General features: G+C 32.0%; 1 protein-coding gene across 1 annotated transcript; it reads right to left on the reverse strand.

The window, feature by feature from the left end:
* Positions 1-541: 541 nt before the first annotated feature.
* LOC309394215 (tenascin-R-like) lies at positions 542-16115 on the reverse strand (the record flags this gene model as incomplete). Its single annotated transcript, XM_081957106.1, has 16 exons — positions 542-565; positions 909-1006; positions 2070-2176; positions 3524-3674; positions 5194-5323; positions 5719-5849; positions 6400-6660; positions 7135-7404; positions 7890-8174; positions 10541-10825; positions 10926-11112; positions 11368-11585; positions 12412-12666; positions 14608-14743; positions 15322-15459; positions 16068-16115. The coding sequence occupies 16 exons, from the start codon at positions 16113-16115 to the stop codon at positions 542-544; spliced, it is 2724 nt and encodes a 907-aa protein (XP_081813232.1).
* Positions 16116-17042: the final 927 nt, after the last annotated feature.

Genomic DNA, 17042 nt, shown 5'->3' on the forward strand with positions numbered 1-17042 from the left:
AATCTGCTTGATATAAGTTGACCGAAATTATTAATTGAATTTATATGCTGACTATATGTTACTATTTAGTAAGGAATTTTGCGTAAATGTATACTTTGAGTATGGAGGGAGGGGGCACCTACCGCACACTGCAACTGCCAAAATTTGTAACCTTTCCATTACCTTTTTCCCTGTAAATTTTTTAAAAAACCAATAAAACTTTGTTTTTTTAAAAAAAGAAATAGTAAATGAAATGCCAGTATGTGGTTATGTATTAAATCTTGGTATAGTTTATGGTGAAGAACGTTTAAACAATTATAGTCAAATGAAAATGGAGGTATGATGATGGTAACATGTCTAAATATCTGAGTTAAAATACTTGAGAATATTAATTATGTTTGTTGACCGTGGAAGAGATGCACGAAGCCTTTTTGTAACCAACTGATACACTTTCTACAGTATGTAAAGAAGGATGTGTTGTGTTTGTTTTAAAAATAAAAAATAAAAAAATTTATTTAAAAAAACATTACATTGGCCAGAAATATATACATACACAGATACATTACAAATATTTGTTTGAATTATTCTAAGATGAACAACAAAATAAATTTGTAATGGGTATTTTTCAGGTTTAGCTAAGTCAAATGAACAAAACAATTAGAAATCCTACAATTCTTTTAAATATAGTTGTATAATTTTATAAATAAAGTTACTAAAGCTATCATTTGAAGAAATGTTTTTTTTAAAGGTGTTTTAAAATTTTCTCCATTCATAAATTTTCCCATGTCCTCACACATTAGAACAACTGTCTATATTCTATTTTGCTGAACTGTGTAATACATGGGGTTCCTTTCAGCATATACTACTGAAAAAGCAAACATCTGTAACAATAAATGAGTTATAGTTACTTTCCATTCTATTTTTCTTACCTCAAAATTATCAAAACCTCCATTGGGCAGTTTCCAAAACAAGTAAACTGTATTCTCTTCTATTCCCAAGGCATGTAAAGCTAAAGGTGGATCTGGGTCTGAAATAAAATTAAATAGGCAAATTTAGATATCAGCGAAGTACAAATGAGATTGCTATCCATGAAAACAATAACTATACCATATATCTCTAAAATGTCTTTGAAATTAGCAACAGAGTACTATAACCCCTAGGCATCATGATAACAAGACTGTCCAAAGAATCCTAAACAGAAGACACAGGAGTCATTTATAGTGTGTATTATAAGAACTAAAAAAAAAACCAGTATGTGAAGCAACCAGAGAGAATATTAAGAGAACACATTCATGAACATCAGGTGGCAGGAAGAAGGCATGATAATTTCAGTCGCACGTGGAGATGGAAAACTGGAGACATCTTAGATAAATATATAATTCAATTTCATCACACATCTAGACAAGAAGGATACCAGTACCAGAAATGCAATACAATAAAACAAAACAATTCCCCAATCAAGGCTAGTAAGAAAAGAAAACCACATATAAACAGCTAGCAAACTCCACTCCTCCATGCACTGATAATATTACCTAGCTTGGTAGTTAAACATCTGCCAGAAAAGAAACAATATCAGAGAACATCAAAATGGCAACAATACAAAAATGTTTTCTTTTCAATCTTGAATATGAAACATAAAGAGCACTGGAATTCCATTTGGGGAGACAATATACTAAGAATGCCAGATTGATCAAGTTTTTTAAAGCAGCAATATATGATCAAAACATTATTAAATATATTGATGGCCCATAATCAATAGTTCAAGCTGTGCAAATTAATGATTAGCATGGATGGAAAGCTACATGCCTCTTCATCTCTACAGTAATTGCTTTCTAGTCCCTACCTCTATTCTGAAATAAGAATAACTTTTGTTGTGTTTAAATATCTTGATTAGAATCACTGCATTACTTTTGATAAAACAATGAGTAGAACAAAATAAAATAGTTTGTGACTAGATTATTTGTATAATCAATGAGTATTTGGGGTTAGGATTCATACTGTATATGGATTTTACAATGTGACTATGCATTCAGGTAGCTCTGTAAAACATAGTTTAAGATTTGTATTTATAAGGCATATAATTAACTTACCAGTTGTAACTCTCAGAAAAGTAGGGAAACTGGTCTTTAACCTGTTGGTAGTCACAATTTGAACAAAGTATTCTGTTCCTGAGGAAAGGCCATCAAATGTGAACTTTCTACAATTAAGGAAAATAACATTATTATTAATATCAGGATGAAACATTTTAAAGTTGGATGACATCAAACACGGACAAATTAAAACTATGATACACTGCTGAAATAATTAATTGGACACAACCTGAACTGCACAGTTTGAGTAAAAAAAACAACCAAGAAAGCTAATGACTATTCACTATTCATTAAATGTCTGTAGTGATATTGATAGATTATTCCTGCCCTGCAGAAATATAGCCAGAGGATTACTGTAAATCAAACAAACTATTGAAGAAGAGGAGTATGTATTATATTACATAAAAGACAGTCAAGAACAAGTATTGATATACTTAAAAATTGAAACTTACTGAATGTGAAGGAAACAAAACATGAAAATTGAAATAGTGTAATAAATGCCTGAACAGAATTCTGGCAAGGAAAAGCATAACATGGTCAATTTCTACAAAAGATAGTTGGGAAAGTGGATAAAAATAAAACTCCACAATGGCTTAGAAATGGAACATTAAAAAAGTAACTGAAGGTTTGATTTTGACTTCTCAAACTACTTCTCAAACTACTCAAACTAAAGCAATCAAAGCCAAAAACTGAAAAATTGTCAAATCATTCAAATTGTAGGGTATGCAAAAAAACAGAAGAAACAGTTTATCATATATCAACTCTTGCAAAAAGTTTGCACAAGCTGATTATAAACAATAACATAACACAGTTGCAATAACAATTTACTGGAATATCTGTAAAATTTATCATGTGCTGGTAATGAAAAACTAGATTAAAATATTGTGGAATTTCTGAATACAAGCTGATAAAGTCTTGGCCCATAACACTTCAGATTTAAACTGATAAAAAAGTGGAATAATTAAGGTAGCAATACTATGTCATTGTAGAATAGAAGACAAAGAATTGGAGAAGGTCACAAAATATCAGATTGGAAAATCAAAATTGAATGATTATGGCAGGGGTGTCCAAACTTGGGAACTTTAAGACTTGTGGACTTCAACTCCCAGAATTCCCCAGCCAGCTGGCTGGGGAATTCTGGGAGTTGAAGTCCACAAGTCTTAAAGTTCCCAAGTTTGGACACCCCTGGATTATGGCATAAACCAGCTGTAGTCCCATTGTTTACGGGCACACTGGGTGCCATACAAAAAAATCTTACACGGTGCTTAGAAAATATGCACATTTACAAAATTCCCATCTGTCAATTAAAAAATATAGAACTGCTTGGATCTGCCCATACACAACTCCAATACAGTACAACTTCTTCAAATGCTGGAAAAGGTAGAAAGAAAAAGAGGATGAACAGTAGTAATGTGTATTAACTCAGCCACAGTTATGTCATTTTCAAAAGGTACCTTTTATCTGATGATAATCTTTCTTCCTTGCTATAGTTTTTGCCAACCAAAGTAGTAATATATCCATCAACTATACCAAATGCTGGTGGCCAGGTAACAGTTATTGATCCAGAATCTTTACTCAAATTCATATATTTAACTGAGCTGGGCTCTATTAATGAAATGGAAGAGTGAAAATGATCAGTTCATATAAATCTATAAATCATTTTTTAAAAAAAATTGATTACAACAGAGTTCAATATAAGATGACTGGCTATATAAATGTTTTAAATAAACGAATTTCCATTCAAGAAACACGAATGTTATTAATGCCTTAGGTAGCATCTATATTTTGAAGTTAACTATTGTGTTAGCCAATCTAACATTTCTATAGTTCTTTTTATGGTATAACCCAGTTGTCCAGGTTTTTTTTTCTTTAACTGTATTTATTTCTTGGATATTTCTACATTAGTTATTGAAATGACTGATAGATGAATAACTGCTAAAATTCAAACTAATTCTTCTGAACTGTGGTATGCGTTTTCATAGTTTAATGTACTATCTACAGTATAGGTTTTGGGACATAATTCTTCAATATATGTTTATCAAATGTAGGCACTGCCCATCTCAATACCTGTGACTCAATCTTTACAGTGCTCAATCTTTATAGTCTCTCACTATCAGTCATGTAGAAGCCTCACAAAACTCTGATATCCACATTGCGAGAAGTTTCATGTATTGCATGGAAATGAATCAAAAATTGTGTATATTATATTGATACAGTAACCAGTATGGGTTTATTTCTACCTGAAATAAAAAGGCACTGCTTCTATCAGCATATTAATTCATGTACTAAATTTATGTAAATATGAATTAAGTTAATTAAGAAAGACCATATTCTTTTTTCTATTCTAAGAAAAATAAGTTGGGTTTTATCTATTTGTCCATCGGTAAAATAAGCATTATCAGCACACTAGACTTTTACATCCAGAAATTTTTCCTTCTGGATTCTGGGCTTTCCCTGACATCTCACAAATATGCTTTAGAAGCTTAGACATCCCTCTGGAACTGTTTGTCATGGAGGATGTTCTCCCAACATTGGAAATGCTGGAAACCAATAATGTAAGATTGGATGAAAACCTTAGATTAGTAATCCAATAGATACCTATCTAGAAATATTCCCTGTTGAATTCAATAGGACTTATAGTAGATATGCATTGGAATTCTTGTAATCAATATACTTCCTTTGAAGTCTATAATAATACATGTTGCTTAATGTAATTAAGAGTAATTTATTCTAAATATGAAAATTCACAAGATGAAAAGGCAGAAAAAGGCAGGTGGATTTACCTTTTTATACACGTAAATGATGTATAATGAGAAAATAAAAACAAGTTTCACAATCAAGTATGTTAAAATAGAAGCTTATGAATAAAGATCTTCTAACCATCTGAAAGCCATCATGGTAGAAGAGGAAGGTTGCTTTGACTTCTTGTTAGTGAACTTCCTAGATAAATCTGGTATATTTGATAGACTGCTAGATAGCTAGGTTTAGAACTGATCCAGGAGGTATTATTTTCTCAAGGGTTAGCATTCTACAGTCTGGTAGAGAAGCAACAGTTTCTGTATAAGATCTTTGTTATGCTTGAAACAATAATAAATGTTACAACAGAAAAGTTACACTGTCATACCTGTTTCTACTTGTATGCTTATAGGAGGGCTGTCCTTGTATCCTTCTTTTTCTGTTTTAACCATAAAGTTATATAAGAAGCCAGGAATCAAGTTGGAAAATTCTGCCACTTCTTGTGTCACCTTTTGGACCTGTAGCTCAAAATTTTAAAAATGTATTATTTATTTTATTTATTAAATTTATTTTCTGCCTGTCTCGCTCTCCAGGCAGTGCCATATTTGTGATTAGTGGCTATGTGTCTCTAGGATCATGCATCCTTTTTTCAGGATTTTCCATATAGTAATCACTTGGTAGTTTTATGAGACCAGAAAATGTATAAAATTACAACATAGCTAACAACTACCTATGACATTCTCTGCATTCCTTTCCAAAATACACTACAGGATTCACGTAACTTGACTCGTCTTTGTTTTACCATATATATATGCTCCCATATATTGTCACCTGCACTAAAAATGAACAAGAAAAGCAATATAAGAGTAAAATATTCAGATTTGCTTTTTAAAGAATTTATTTGGCAACATACCCTATAAGTATCTGCGCAGTTTGTACATGTGACTTCATATTGCTGAAAGTTTCCTTCTGCCTGATCCCAAATAATCTGTATTGATATATTGGTGATTCTGCCTTCATATATATTTAGTGGAACTGCAAGACCTATAAGAAGCAATATGAAAATACTCATCAAACACACCAAAAAGTGTCCTGAATGAAGGATAGGATCCAATAATTCTCCGTTACATTATTTTTAGCAAAGGACTCAATATCTAAAGTTGAACTTAGGATACTTTGAAATATATAATTTCCTAATTTGGTGATAACTTTAAAATTGAAATGAATATTTTTTTTTATTTTGGACAAAATGTGCACCAATGCATGCTCGTGAAAATAATGTATAATAATGTATGCAAATACAATAGAATGCAGAAATCAGGTACTGAATGAATAAACAATTTGAAGAAAGAAAAATAGATTTGCATATCTCTGTATGCTTCTTCTTGATTTGGATTATATTCTTCTGATCCTGAAGAAGTAAATTGTTGTGTTGTTTAGCAACTCGCAAAAACAGGTGCGAATGTGATGCCTATTTACATATTTTAATTATTTTTTTACAAAAATTATATGATTGTATGAGAATGCACAAAATATGCATCTACTGTTATCTAAATGTATTAAAGTTAACCATCTCTAAATTCAAATAACTTACATGTTTTTATAGCTGGCAGGTGACGTACAGAACTTAACATATGTCTGCTAAATGTAAAAACAAAAAAATAATATTCTGTTCCTGGAGTTAGTTTTTCTATAGTTACTTTTCCATCATTCAATAAAGTAAATGTTGAATTTGTTCCTTCTTTACTTATGATGTGAATGCCATCAATTATTCCCAAAGCTGGTATTTTAACAAATAAAATCAAGAAAGTACTATGGATTTCATAAGGAATAACCATCTGTACTGGTTTGGGTTCTAGAATGGTAATAAACAGAAAGATATTATCAATGTATTATTTACAAATAACTACCAATTATAATAATAAATAGTGCACAGGGTTTTTTTTCTAATAAAGAATACTGTCCTTTATGTCATGTATTACATGGAAAATTAAAATGGGATTGACAAAAAATCTACATTTATATACTACTCTACATTTTCAAATTTTCACTGTATTCTAGTGCCAAAGCAATACATTAAAAAGCTTATTAAATCCTGGATCTGCTTAATATTAATTCTGATTCCATTATATAAATATAAAGTTAGATATGTAATCTTCATCACCTTTGACACTGTTCTTTAAAATTATAATAAGATCATTTTTGTTTCATGTGTTTATTTTATAACAAATGCTCTAGTTTTAGTTCTAAATAATAATCTGAGCAATGTTGTGTTTAAATCTGAATAATACGTTTAAAAAGTATATAAATCAGTCATAAAACATCTTACTAAGAGTACACTGAATGGTAGTCAAATCACTCTTATTTCCAGATATTACTGTAGCCACTCCTATATCATAAGTCATTCCAGGAATTAATGGTTCAATTTTAAATTTCTCTGTGTTGTTTACTAAAAACATCATGCTTTTATCCTTCAATGCAGTTGGTTTTACTTGGATATAGGATTCCTGGCCCTCTTCTGGGAGTTTCCAAGAGATAATCACATGGTCCTCGCCTACATCCTCTGGATGGATTAAGAGACCAGAAGGTGGTGTCACACCTAAGTAACAAAAATATTTTTTTCCTTTAGGACATTAAAATTTCTTTCTTTGTCATAACACTATTTTTAAAAATCGGTGAAAGATATAGTCATGAAGAGAACACACAGTGGTTTAATCATGCAAAAAGTATTTCAAAACAGATTCTTTGTTTCTAAGATTTAAAGAGAAAATTGTTATGTATAAACATATATTTTATAAAATGCACTTGGAGGTGTTTTAGCAACTCTAGTTTTAATCAGGTCAAAAAGTATATTAATTCTTCTAAAAAAAGAAATAATGTTTTCTAAATTTACTCAGAAGTTTAGTTTCCTGATAAGAACACTTCTCTGCAACACAGAAGCTCCTATGCTTATTTGAAAATTAAAACAAAAATACAATTTTATAATAATAACTTATATGAAAGCAGATATGGACATCTTATACCTACCAGACAGCATTTAGCATTCAAGGCATTATTATCAGGAGTGCCAATAGTTAACTTTACCTGTTATTATTTCTATAGGATCCTCATAGCAGCTGTGAGTTCCCTTTTCAGCAACACTTTGAACATATGTCCAATATTGATTATATGATTTGACACTTCTGATTACAGCAGAAGTGTTAGTTTTTCCAAATGAAAAAGTTTTCCACTTGATTGTTTTGCTATCAAAAATGTTCACTAGGTAATGATGGAAACTTGCATTGAATGAACTTGATGGAGAATCCCACTGTAAAAATATCTCTGATGATGTCACTCTGGTTGCCTTTACATTGTGCAGATGTAATGGTCCTAATGATTGGAAATAGAAAAAAAACAGTTCTAAGGCAAGAATAAAAAAAATGGGACAAATAAGCAAATAATAAAAAACACAATAATAAAAAGCAGAGGCAGGAAATTAAGCAGAAGTAAATTGCATAAGCAGACATTTGTTTATGTAAACTGCCTTCAACTAATTTGGAGCTGGTTTTGCATTTGAAGCCTTCCCCTATTTCTGAAAGCCCCGATTCTTTTTAAAAAGTAGAAAACAATATTTTGCGGAAGAAACAGTAGCGGTATTCTGACTCAAACCTTAAATTAAAATAAATTTAAGTTCCTCAGTTACAGACTGGGGATGATGTGATCAGGGTGCTGATCTGTTTAGCATAGGTCTGCTGCAGGAGTAACCCTTCCCCATCCAGTCTCTGGGCCCCGACTTACATTTTCAATTGACATTGTCTGTGAAAGAAACCAAACTGGCTTTCATAGCCTCTTTCCTTTGTATGGGAATGCAAGACTTGCTTGGATATTGATCCATTACAGCAGAGATACGTACACTCAAAGATGCATATACTCATTTCCAGTTCAGTCATTTGAAAACTGTGGATTTTTAATATTTTTATCTGCCATATATTGCTTGCATTTTACCCAGAGTCACTTTTGGGGAGATGGGAGACTATATAAATGTGATTAATAAACAAATAAAAATAATGAAACATCAGTCTAAAAGAAGATGGGTTTTAGGGAGTACTGATCTCATGAAATGTTGACATTATCGCATTAGCTTCTCTATTGGAATGACATCAATTTTCCAGTGGATTGATGGAACAAAAATAACAAAAGGAAAATAAACATATTCCTAAGTGATAAGATCCAGAAAGAACACTTCTACAGCTTTTAGATATTTCATTCAAAAAGTACTTGCTGGAGCGGGCCAGGGGGCAACCAGGAACAGGAGGAAGGAGCGTGCTGAGTCCATATAGCTAGCTGGCTAGCAGAAGCCAGTAATGCTGGCTAGAAACCCTTTCACTTTATTGGATTGATGGAACAAAAATAACAAAAGGAAAATAAACATATTCCTAAGTGATAAGATCCAGAAAGAACACTTCTACAGCTTTTAGATATTTCATTCAAAAAGTACTTCCTGGAGCGGGCCAGGGGGCAACCAGGAACAGGAGGAAGGAGCGTGCTGAGTCCATATAGCTAGCTGGCTAGCAGAAGCCAGTAATGCTGGCTAGAAACCCTTTCACTTTATTGTTTACCACGTGCCAAGCTGAGACTCCAATAAAGAGACCTGTTCTGCTCACAGTGTGACCTCTTGTTTTGCTGGCTTGGTTGAAACTGTGACAGGTAGCCAGCATTCTTCACCCTCTTTCTTCTGGCTTTTGACCTTCCCAACATTTTTTCCTCAAAAACATCAATCTCAGAATAGCAATAGCCCTATAAGAGTTTTCATTTCTACATAGTTAGCTTATTTGTAGGAGGTTTAAGATGAAGTAGACTTTGTAGGAGATTTAAGTAAGGAGGAGAGTCGTGTATGGACAACTGAGTTTGTATTGAGCAAGCTATAGTTTAACATTAATCTTATAGCAAAAAAATAAAAGAACCAGGTTGATTAATCAAACAAGATTCATGGGATGAAGCTGAAGGAGTTTCCCCATCCTGCCCTACCCATAGTATACAGAAAACTCAATTATTATTGTCCGCCAGAAGATGAGACTGGGTAGAATAGAAAAAGAAGAGCGGAATTCCACTCTGATATTGTAAAAATAGTAACATTTTTTTCTAGATTGTAAGGGTAACACAACTTGGGTTAATACAGTTTTCCGCCACATCAAAGAGAGGCAAATTGGCACATTAATGTGGCTTTACGTGAGGAAGAGGCTTGTAAGATACTATAAAACCCCAGTGAGAAAATGATTTTTAAGACAAACGCATCACCAGTCTTAAGGCATAAAGCAACCACATCTTTCCAAGACCTTCAAAGCTGTTTCAAAAGCTATTTGTGGTGTTTTGCATATTCAGATTTGATACATCAAAAAGTGAAAGTGTTTTTGAGCATATGAGAGCTTCAAATCTTATACTTTGAGATAGTGAGCTAAATATCTTTAGTACAGATGCTACGTACATAGTAAATGCTTCATTAAATATATGATTTGAAAACACTAATTCATCCAATCAAAAAATATTTCCCTCACCTATACTGCCATTTTTATGACAATATTTACTATATATTGTGATAGTGCATCAGGGGTTAAAATTATCTTTCTGAGCCATACCAGAATTTGAATCTGATTGATTACTCAGAGGACATTAAACACAAAGCAAGTTTTTGTTTTAAAGGAACATATATATTAAACGACAACACACAACACCATATGTATTTTTTTGTAACTTACTTGTCTCTATCGTCATAACAGGATGCAAACTAATTTGTGCTCCTTCAGGGCTCTGAGCTGACAATAAAAATTTGTAAGAGTGACCTGGGTCCAGATTGAAAATTTGTGTGCATGTTGAATTTAGAGTAAAAAATCTGGAATACTGATCTGAGTGTTCAGAATAGTACTTAATGTTAAGTTGAAAATTTGAATTCAGCCAACCATTCAAATCGTTCCACAAAAAGGCTGCTTCATTTGTACCGACATCTTGTATTTTAAATGTGAAGTTTTCATGAACTGAAGATACTGCAAAAAAACCACAAAATTTCAAATTAAAAATGCCAATTTTCAATAAGCAATTGAGAATAAATGCAATTAAAAAATCTAAACTTGAAAAAATAATTACATTCATATTCACAAATATATGGCAAAGAGATATAGCAGAAAAATCCTATGAATAGATAATCTGGGACAAATGGATTTCTCTGGAAAGCATAACAATCAGTTTCATTTTCTGGTATCAGTGACAGAGAAGAAAATTCAGATTCTCCAAGATATAGGGAGTCATCAGCCCACGTGAGACGTCCTTCTTCCTAAAAGAAACAAGGTTACTGTTTTCTTAAATTAATAAATTGTTTTCAATATATGCCATACATTTTAAATAATTAATTTAAATTAATCATTATTTTGTTATAATTGTTCATATATGTGTAAATTATGCTTTTATAATAGTATTACTGAAAATTAAAATGCATGTGTGTCCATGTCTGTGTATTATTATTCAAAATCTGTAGCACGAAGACAAAGAATCAATATCAGAGCTACAGTTTAGTAAGAAATATACTGACCTTAATATCATTAAGTCCTGTCCAAACCAGGTTTAGCTGGTTGAATGACTGAAGATAAGAAGTTATAAAGGTATATTCTTCTTTGTTTCTAATATCAACAAGATGTGCCCCAGTTGAAACCACGTCACACTGATGTTGTGCTATATTCCAAGGTTTGCTATCTGTATTGACTTTATAGCAACTCTGTTTGAAAGCTGTCCAACCATCTGAACAAAAACCTAATAAGGAATATTTAATTCCATGCTTTTTTCAATAAGTTCATGTGAATGATAAAATAAAACTTTTAAAATTTAAGAAAAGCCATATTTCAAATAAGATAAAAATGGGAATGAAGTACAATTTTTTTCATCCATTAAATTCATAAAAACAACATGAGCACCAGATATTTGTATGATTTCCTACAGGTTTGTCCAAAATGACTGCATTGCTTGCTATGTAAAAATCAATGCTGCATTCACATGTAATTTCCTATACTTAGTATGCTATAGATATAAATAATTAATGTAAAAATTGTGCATATTTATGTTTCTTTTCCATCTATTTTTAAACATATATTTCAGTGTAATTCTGCCATTTTTGAAACAATCAAATCTTTCAGTAAATAAACTATCAGAGTTCAGATTTCAGTGAGATAATGCATATAGTTATTACCATTGTTCCAAAAATAATTTCAGGAAAATTTAAATACTATTATGTATAACTTATTTAATTGAAACAAACTGCAATAAGTAATATATTTTCATTATAATTCATAAAGTTATATATTGTTATTATCACTAAATAGCACAAGACCTGCCTCCTATTTCAATATGAATTTATATCTGTAAATGTATATTTAGCAAAGGGTTTTAATTATGCAATAAATTGGGAAAATTTCACTATTATGTTCACTAGTTATATTTACTCCCTACATTTCTTTAAAGGAACTTAAAAAAAAAACCAAAGCTTACATGTTCTGAACGAGACAATAGGCATGGCTAAATGCAGAACTGTACTGATATTCATAGAGAAAAATGACAATAATGAATTAATTATAAAACTGACCTGTTTCAATTTCAAACTCCAGTGTCTGATATACATTAATAAATTCTAAGTCAAGTTGCTTAAATTGAAGGGAAAATGTATGCAATGTTGCAGGTCTCAGATCAGTCCATTCATAAACTCGTTCTTTATTTTTAAATATATAAGAAACATTTTTATGGAAAATTCCTATGGAAAAATCATGAACCAGCATATTCCAGTTAAACAACACACTTGTACTTGTCACACGAGTTTTGACACTACTTTCTGGAATTCCATCTATAATAGGCATAGAGAAAATCAAATTACATATTTAATTATTTACATTAACATCAAATATTTTGAATCAGACTCTTAAATAGACACTATGGACAATGGCAAAATAGAAATGTGGTCAACAAATAAACTGAACATTATTTCAGTTCAGCAAAACTGTATTTATGTGTGTGTCTGCATTTTATACAATATGTAAAACATTCTACTTAAGTTGAGAAAGTGAAAAGCTCATTTTCAAAAAAGCAGGCACGTTTAATTCTTTGCTCCAAATAACAATGTGTGCAAAATGATTTGATACTAATAGCAGCTAAAGGGGATTACTGTATTTGAATGAACATTGTAACAATCATCAATTCTGAAAAATAAATTTTACAAAGGAAAATTGTATACCAAAGTGTATACTAATGATATATAGATTAGCTCCCATCTGATTTATATTGGTCAGTTCAGAATATAACATTAATTGAAATCAAATATTTGAACTAAATTAATTCAGTTTGGAGAGTAAGTTTGATTAAGTTATTCTAACGGAACAATTTGATTATAGGTTTTTTTTTAAATTTAATGCAGTTTACAGGTGCTCAGTGGAACTGGGCAGCTAAGAAAGCAAGAACAAGTACATACAAATCCAGAAGGCAATTCTTCTATAACAAACCAAGCATACTATAAGACTTTGATCATTACCCAGTCCTAAAGCCTGGGAGAGAAGCCAAATGTTTAGTGACTTTCCAAATGTCATCAGAGTGTTTGCTATATGAATCTCTGTTTCTGATAGCAGGCACTGCAACGAAGAAGTATACTTTCTAAGTTCTCATGGTTGACACTGTTTCTTGGAAGGAGCATGAAGCATAGCCACTTTGCCCAGTCTCATTAAACCAGGCAGAAACTATTGCTTATTTGGGCAGACTTCAAATAAACAGGCCATATGCCATAAAAAGCTTTATAGATGGTAACCAACCCGTGGCATTGCACCTGGAACCAGTAATGGCATTGCATAGCACATCACAGTGTACCCATCACTGCCCACATCATCACTTCTAGAACAACGATAGTTTCTGAGTGGTCTTTAAAGGCAGCCCCATAATCTATTCATGACAATCACATTTTTTGTGAGGTGGCTGCTACATAAATAAGATAAACAAACAAGTGATAAGGTGCGAATTACTCTCTGAAAGCTCACACATGCCCCATGATCAATATTAATTCAAAAAACCAATTGTGATCTGATCTGATTTGTCAATTATATGAATCAAAATTTAATGTCACCCCTAAACTTGTACTGTGTAAGACTAGCAAAAAGCAACTGAAACACAAATGTAAAATTTTGCTCAATAAAACGCCAAAGTGATAATAAGTAATATTTGTATCATATTATGTTTTCACATTAATTTTAATGCAAAATTAACGCATGGGAAGTTTATATGGAGTATAGGTAGTCCTTCACTTATGACCACAATTGAATCCAAAATTGCTGCTACTAATCGAGAAAGTTGTTAAGTTAATTTTGCCCTATTTTAAGATCTTTCTTGCTACAGTTAAGTCAGGGGTGTCCAAACTTGGGAACTTTAAGACTTGTGGACTTCAACTCCTAGAATTCCCCAGCCAGAATTAAAGTTCCCAAGTTTGGACACCCCTGAGTTAAATGAATCTCTGCAGTTGTTAAGTTAGTTACATGATAGCTAAATGAATCTGGCTTCCCCGTTGACTTTGCTTCTCAGAAGAACATAAAAGGTGATCACATGATTGTGTGGCACTGCAGCCATCATAAATATGAACCAGTTGCCAAGCATCAGAATTTTAATCGTGGGATCATAGGGATGCCACAATGGTTATAAGTGTGAAAACCTGTCATAAGTAATTTTTTTTGGCGCTGTTGTAACTTTGAATGGTCACTAAATGAACTGTTACGAGCCGACGACTATCTTTATATCTTGTCCTACTTACATATTTTAAATGATTTTGCATATAGAACTTTTCCACTTTTTACTGATTGGATCATCACATCATATTTCTTCCCTTCTTCAAGCAGAACTGTAACTTTCTGTACGTTTACTTGAATTGCAGGAACACTTTTCATATTCTATAATTTAGACAGATTTTAATACAGTATTATTATACCTGAGGCTAAAATCAAAAACAATTTTTTGAACAAAATATTATTTGCCTTTCAGTACTTATAACTCCTTTTTTGGATAAATTAGGGCCCTTTGTATATTTATCAAGATTTCCAACTTAATATAATATCTGCACTAATAATCCACAGTTATAATGAGCCCTGCAGAGTCCGCTCTACAAAGATATTTCAATTGCTTTACTTTGCGACTGAATAAAAAGAATAAAAAGAACAAATAATTACCAGAATATCAACTGAAGAACCAAGCATTAGCCTTTTCATAGTTCATGAAATATAATCATGAAAAAAACTGTTTATATGTGCCATTGTTTACCATTAACTGTTTGATGATTTGATGCCTATAGGCATATGGGTATATTACTTATCAATACAGTATTATCAATGTCAATATTATCAATATTATCAAATGGTAATAAATGTAATATATTTATAAATTATAAGCATTCTACACAATTTAATACATTTTCTATCAAAGAAAAGAACAGCACCACTAAAAATATATAACTAGGAAGAGTTTGGCTTACTTTTTGAGCAAAGTCATCTGGAATGTGATATGTTATAATATAAAAATCTGGATATTGATTTTCTGGAAATTTTGACCATTCCAAAGAAACAGCCCTAGAAGGGTTTATCACTTTATCACACTTCAGGTTGCTGGTTATCTTTAGTAAAATAAAAGTCATGCGGATATATTTCACAACATGAATATTAAACCATTCCAATATTGCTACTATATATAATTCTACATATCATTTAGCAATGACATTAAATTTAAGATTTTCTTTGGCTCAGATTATAACTTAGTTCATATCATTGAGGTCATCATTAAATGTTAGTGTTTATTCTTTGGTTTGGATTTTAAAAAACTGAATTTCTAGGTATTAATATTCATTACAGATGGCAGAATATCTTGAGGACACTGCTTTCTAGCATCTCATGATATCATCCTTGATTAAAGGATCAAGAAATATGAAATGGTGTTTTAGTACCCAAACCATTGATGAGAAATAGAGGCTACATAAATCCCCAATCCTAAACCAGCACTGCCACTACTAGAAAAAGCTGTGATTTAAGCAAAAAGAACTGAATATCCAGAGTTCAGCTAAATATATGAAGAGCAAGCAAGTATATTCCTACCCCTAATTTCATATTGTCCAAATAAACGTTTAAGTGACAAAGTAGCAATAAAAACTCTTATCTAGTCATGCTATATGCTACGTCTGTATGTTCGTAAAAAGAATACCAAATACTAGAAGATATCTCTTCTTACCTGAAATACATATTGAGTCACAATTAAAAGGCACATTGTCTTGTCCATAGTGTAGTTCAGTCTCAGATTTTAAAATGTGTCAAACTTCTAATTGAATTATGAAGCCAATCCTGTAAAAAGAAAGAAAGAATATAATAAAGTCCACTTAAAAATCTACTTTTTAAAATACATTATTCTGTACTCACATCTTTGAGAAAACATGCAGCTGTTCAGTTTTCAAGTTAGATCGTTTTTCAGTATATGATCATGTGGTAATATAGGTAGTCCTCAACTTACACCACAATTGAGCCCAACATTTCTGTTGAAAAATGAGTTTTGCCTCATTTTATGACCTTTCTTGCCACAGTTGATAAGTTAGTAACCTGGTTGTTAAGTGAATCTGGCTTCCCCATTGACTTTGCTTGTCAGAAGGTCGTAAAAGATGGGACATAGCAACGGTCATAAGTATGAACCAGTTGCCAAGCATCTGAAATTTTATTACATGATCATGAGACTGCTGCAAAGATCATAACTGGTCATAAGTCATTTTCACTGCTATTGTAACTTTGAATGGTCGTTAAACGAATTGTTGTAAGTCGAAGACTATCAGTAGTTAATTCAGGTTGATCTATAGTTCCATTATATCCAAATGATACATACAACTGCAATAATTTGAATAAAGTAATATACCGTATTTTTCAGAGTATAATATGCACCTTTTTCCCTCAAAAAAGAGGCTGAAAATCTGTGTGCATCCTATACGCTGAATACCGCATTTGTCCCCCCTTCACCAAAATGGCCGTGCATAGCTTGTAGGAAGCTTTTAGAGAGCTCCTGGGGGCTGGGGAGGGCAGAAATAAGCAAAAACAGCCCATATTTTGCTCAATTTTACCCCCCCCCCAGCCCCCAGGAGCTCTCTATAAGCTTCCTAAAGGCTATCCATGCCTTTTTTTTTTTTACAAAAAACAGGCCCGTTTTCGTGAACAATGGGCGCTT

This window comes from Natrix helvetica (assembly GCF_964273705.1).
Source record: "Natrix helvetica genome assembly, chromosome: 6".
In the NCBI taxonomy this organism is placed as follows: domain Eukaryota; kingdom Metazoa; phylum Chordata; class Lepidosauria; order Squamata; family Natricidae; genus Natrix; species Natrix helvetica.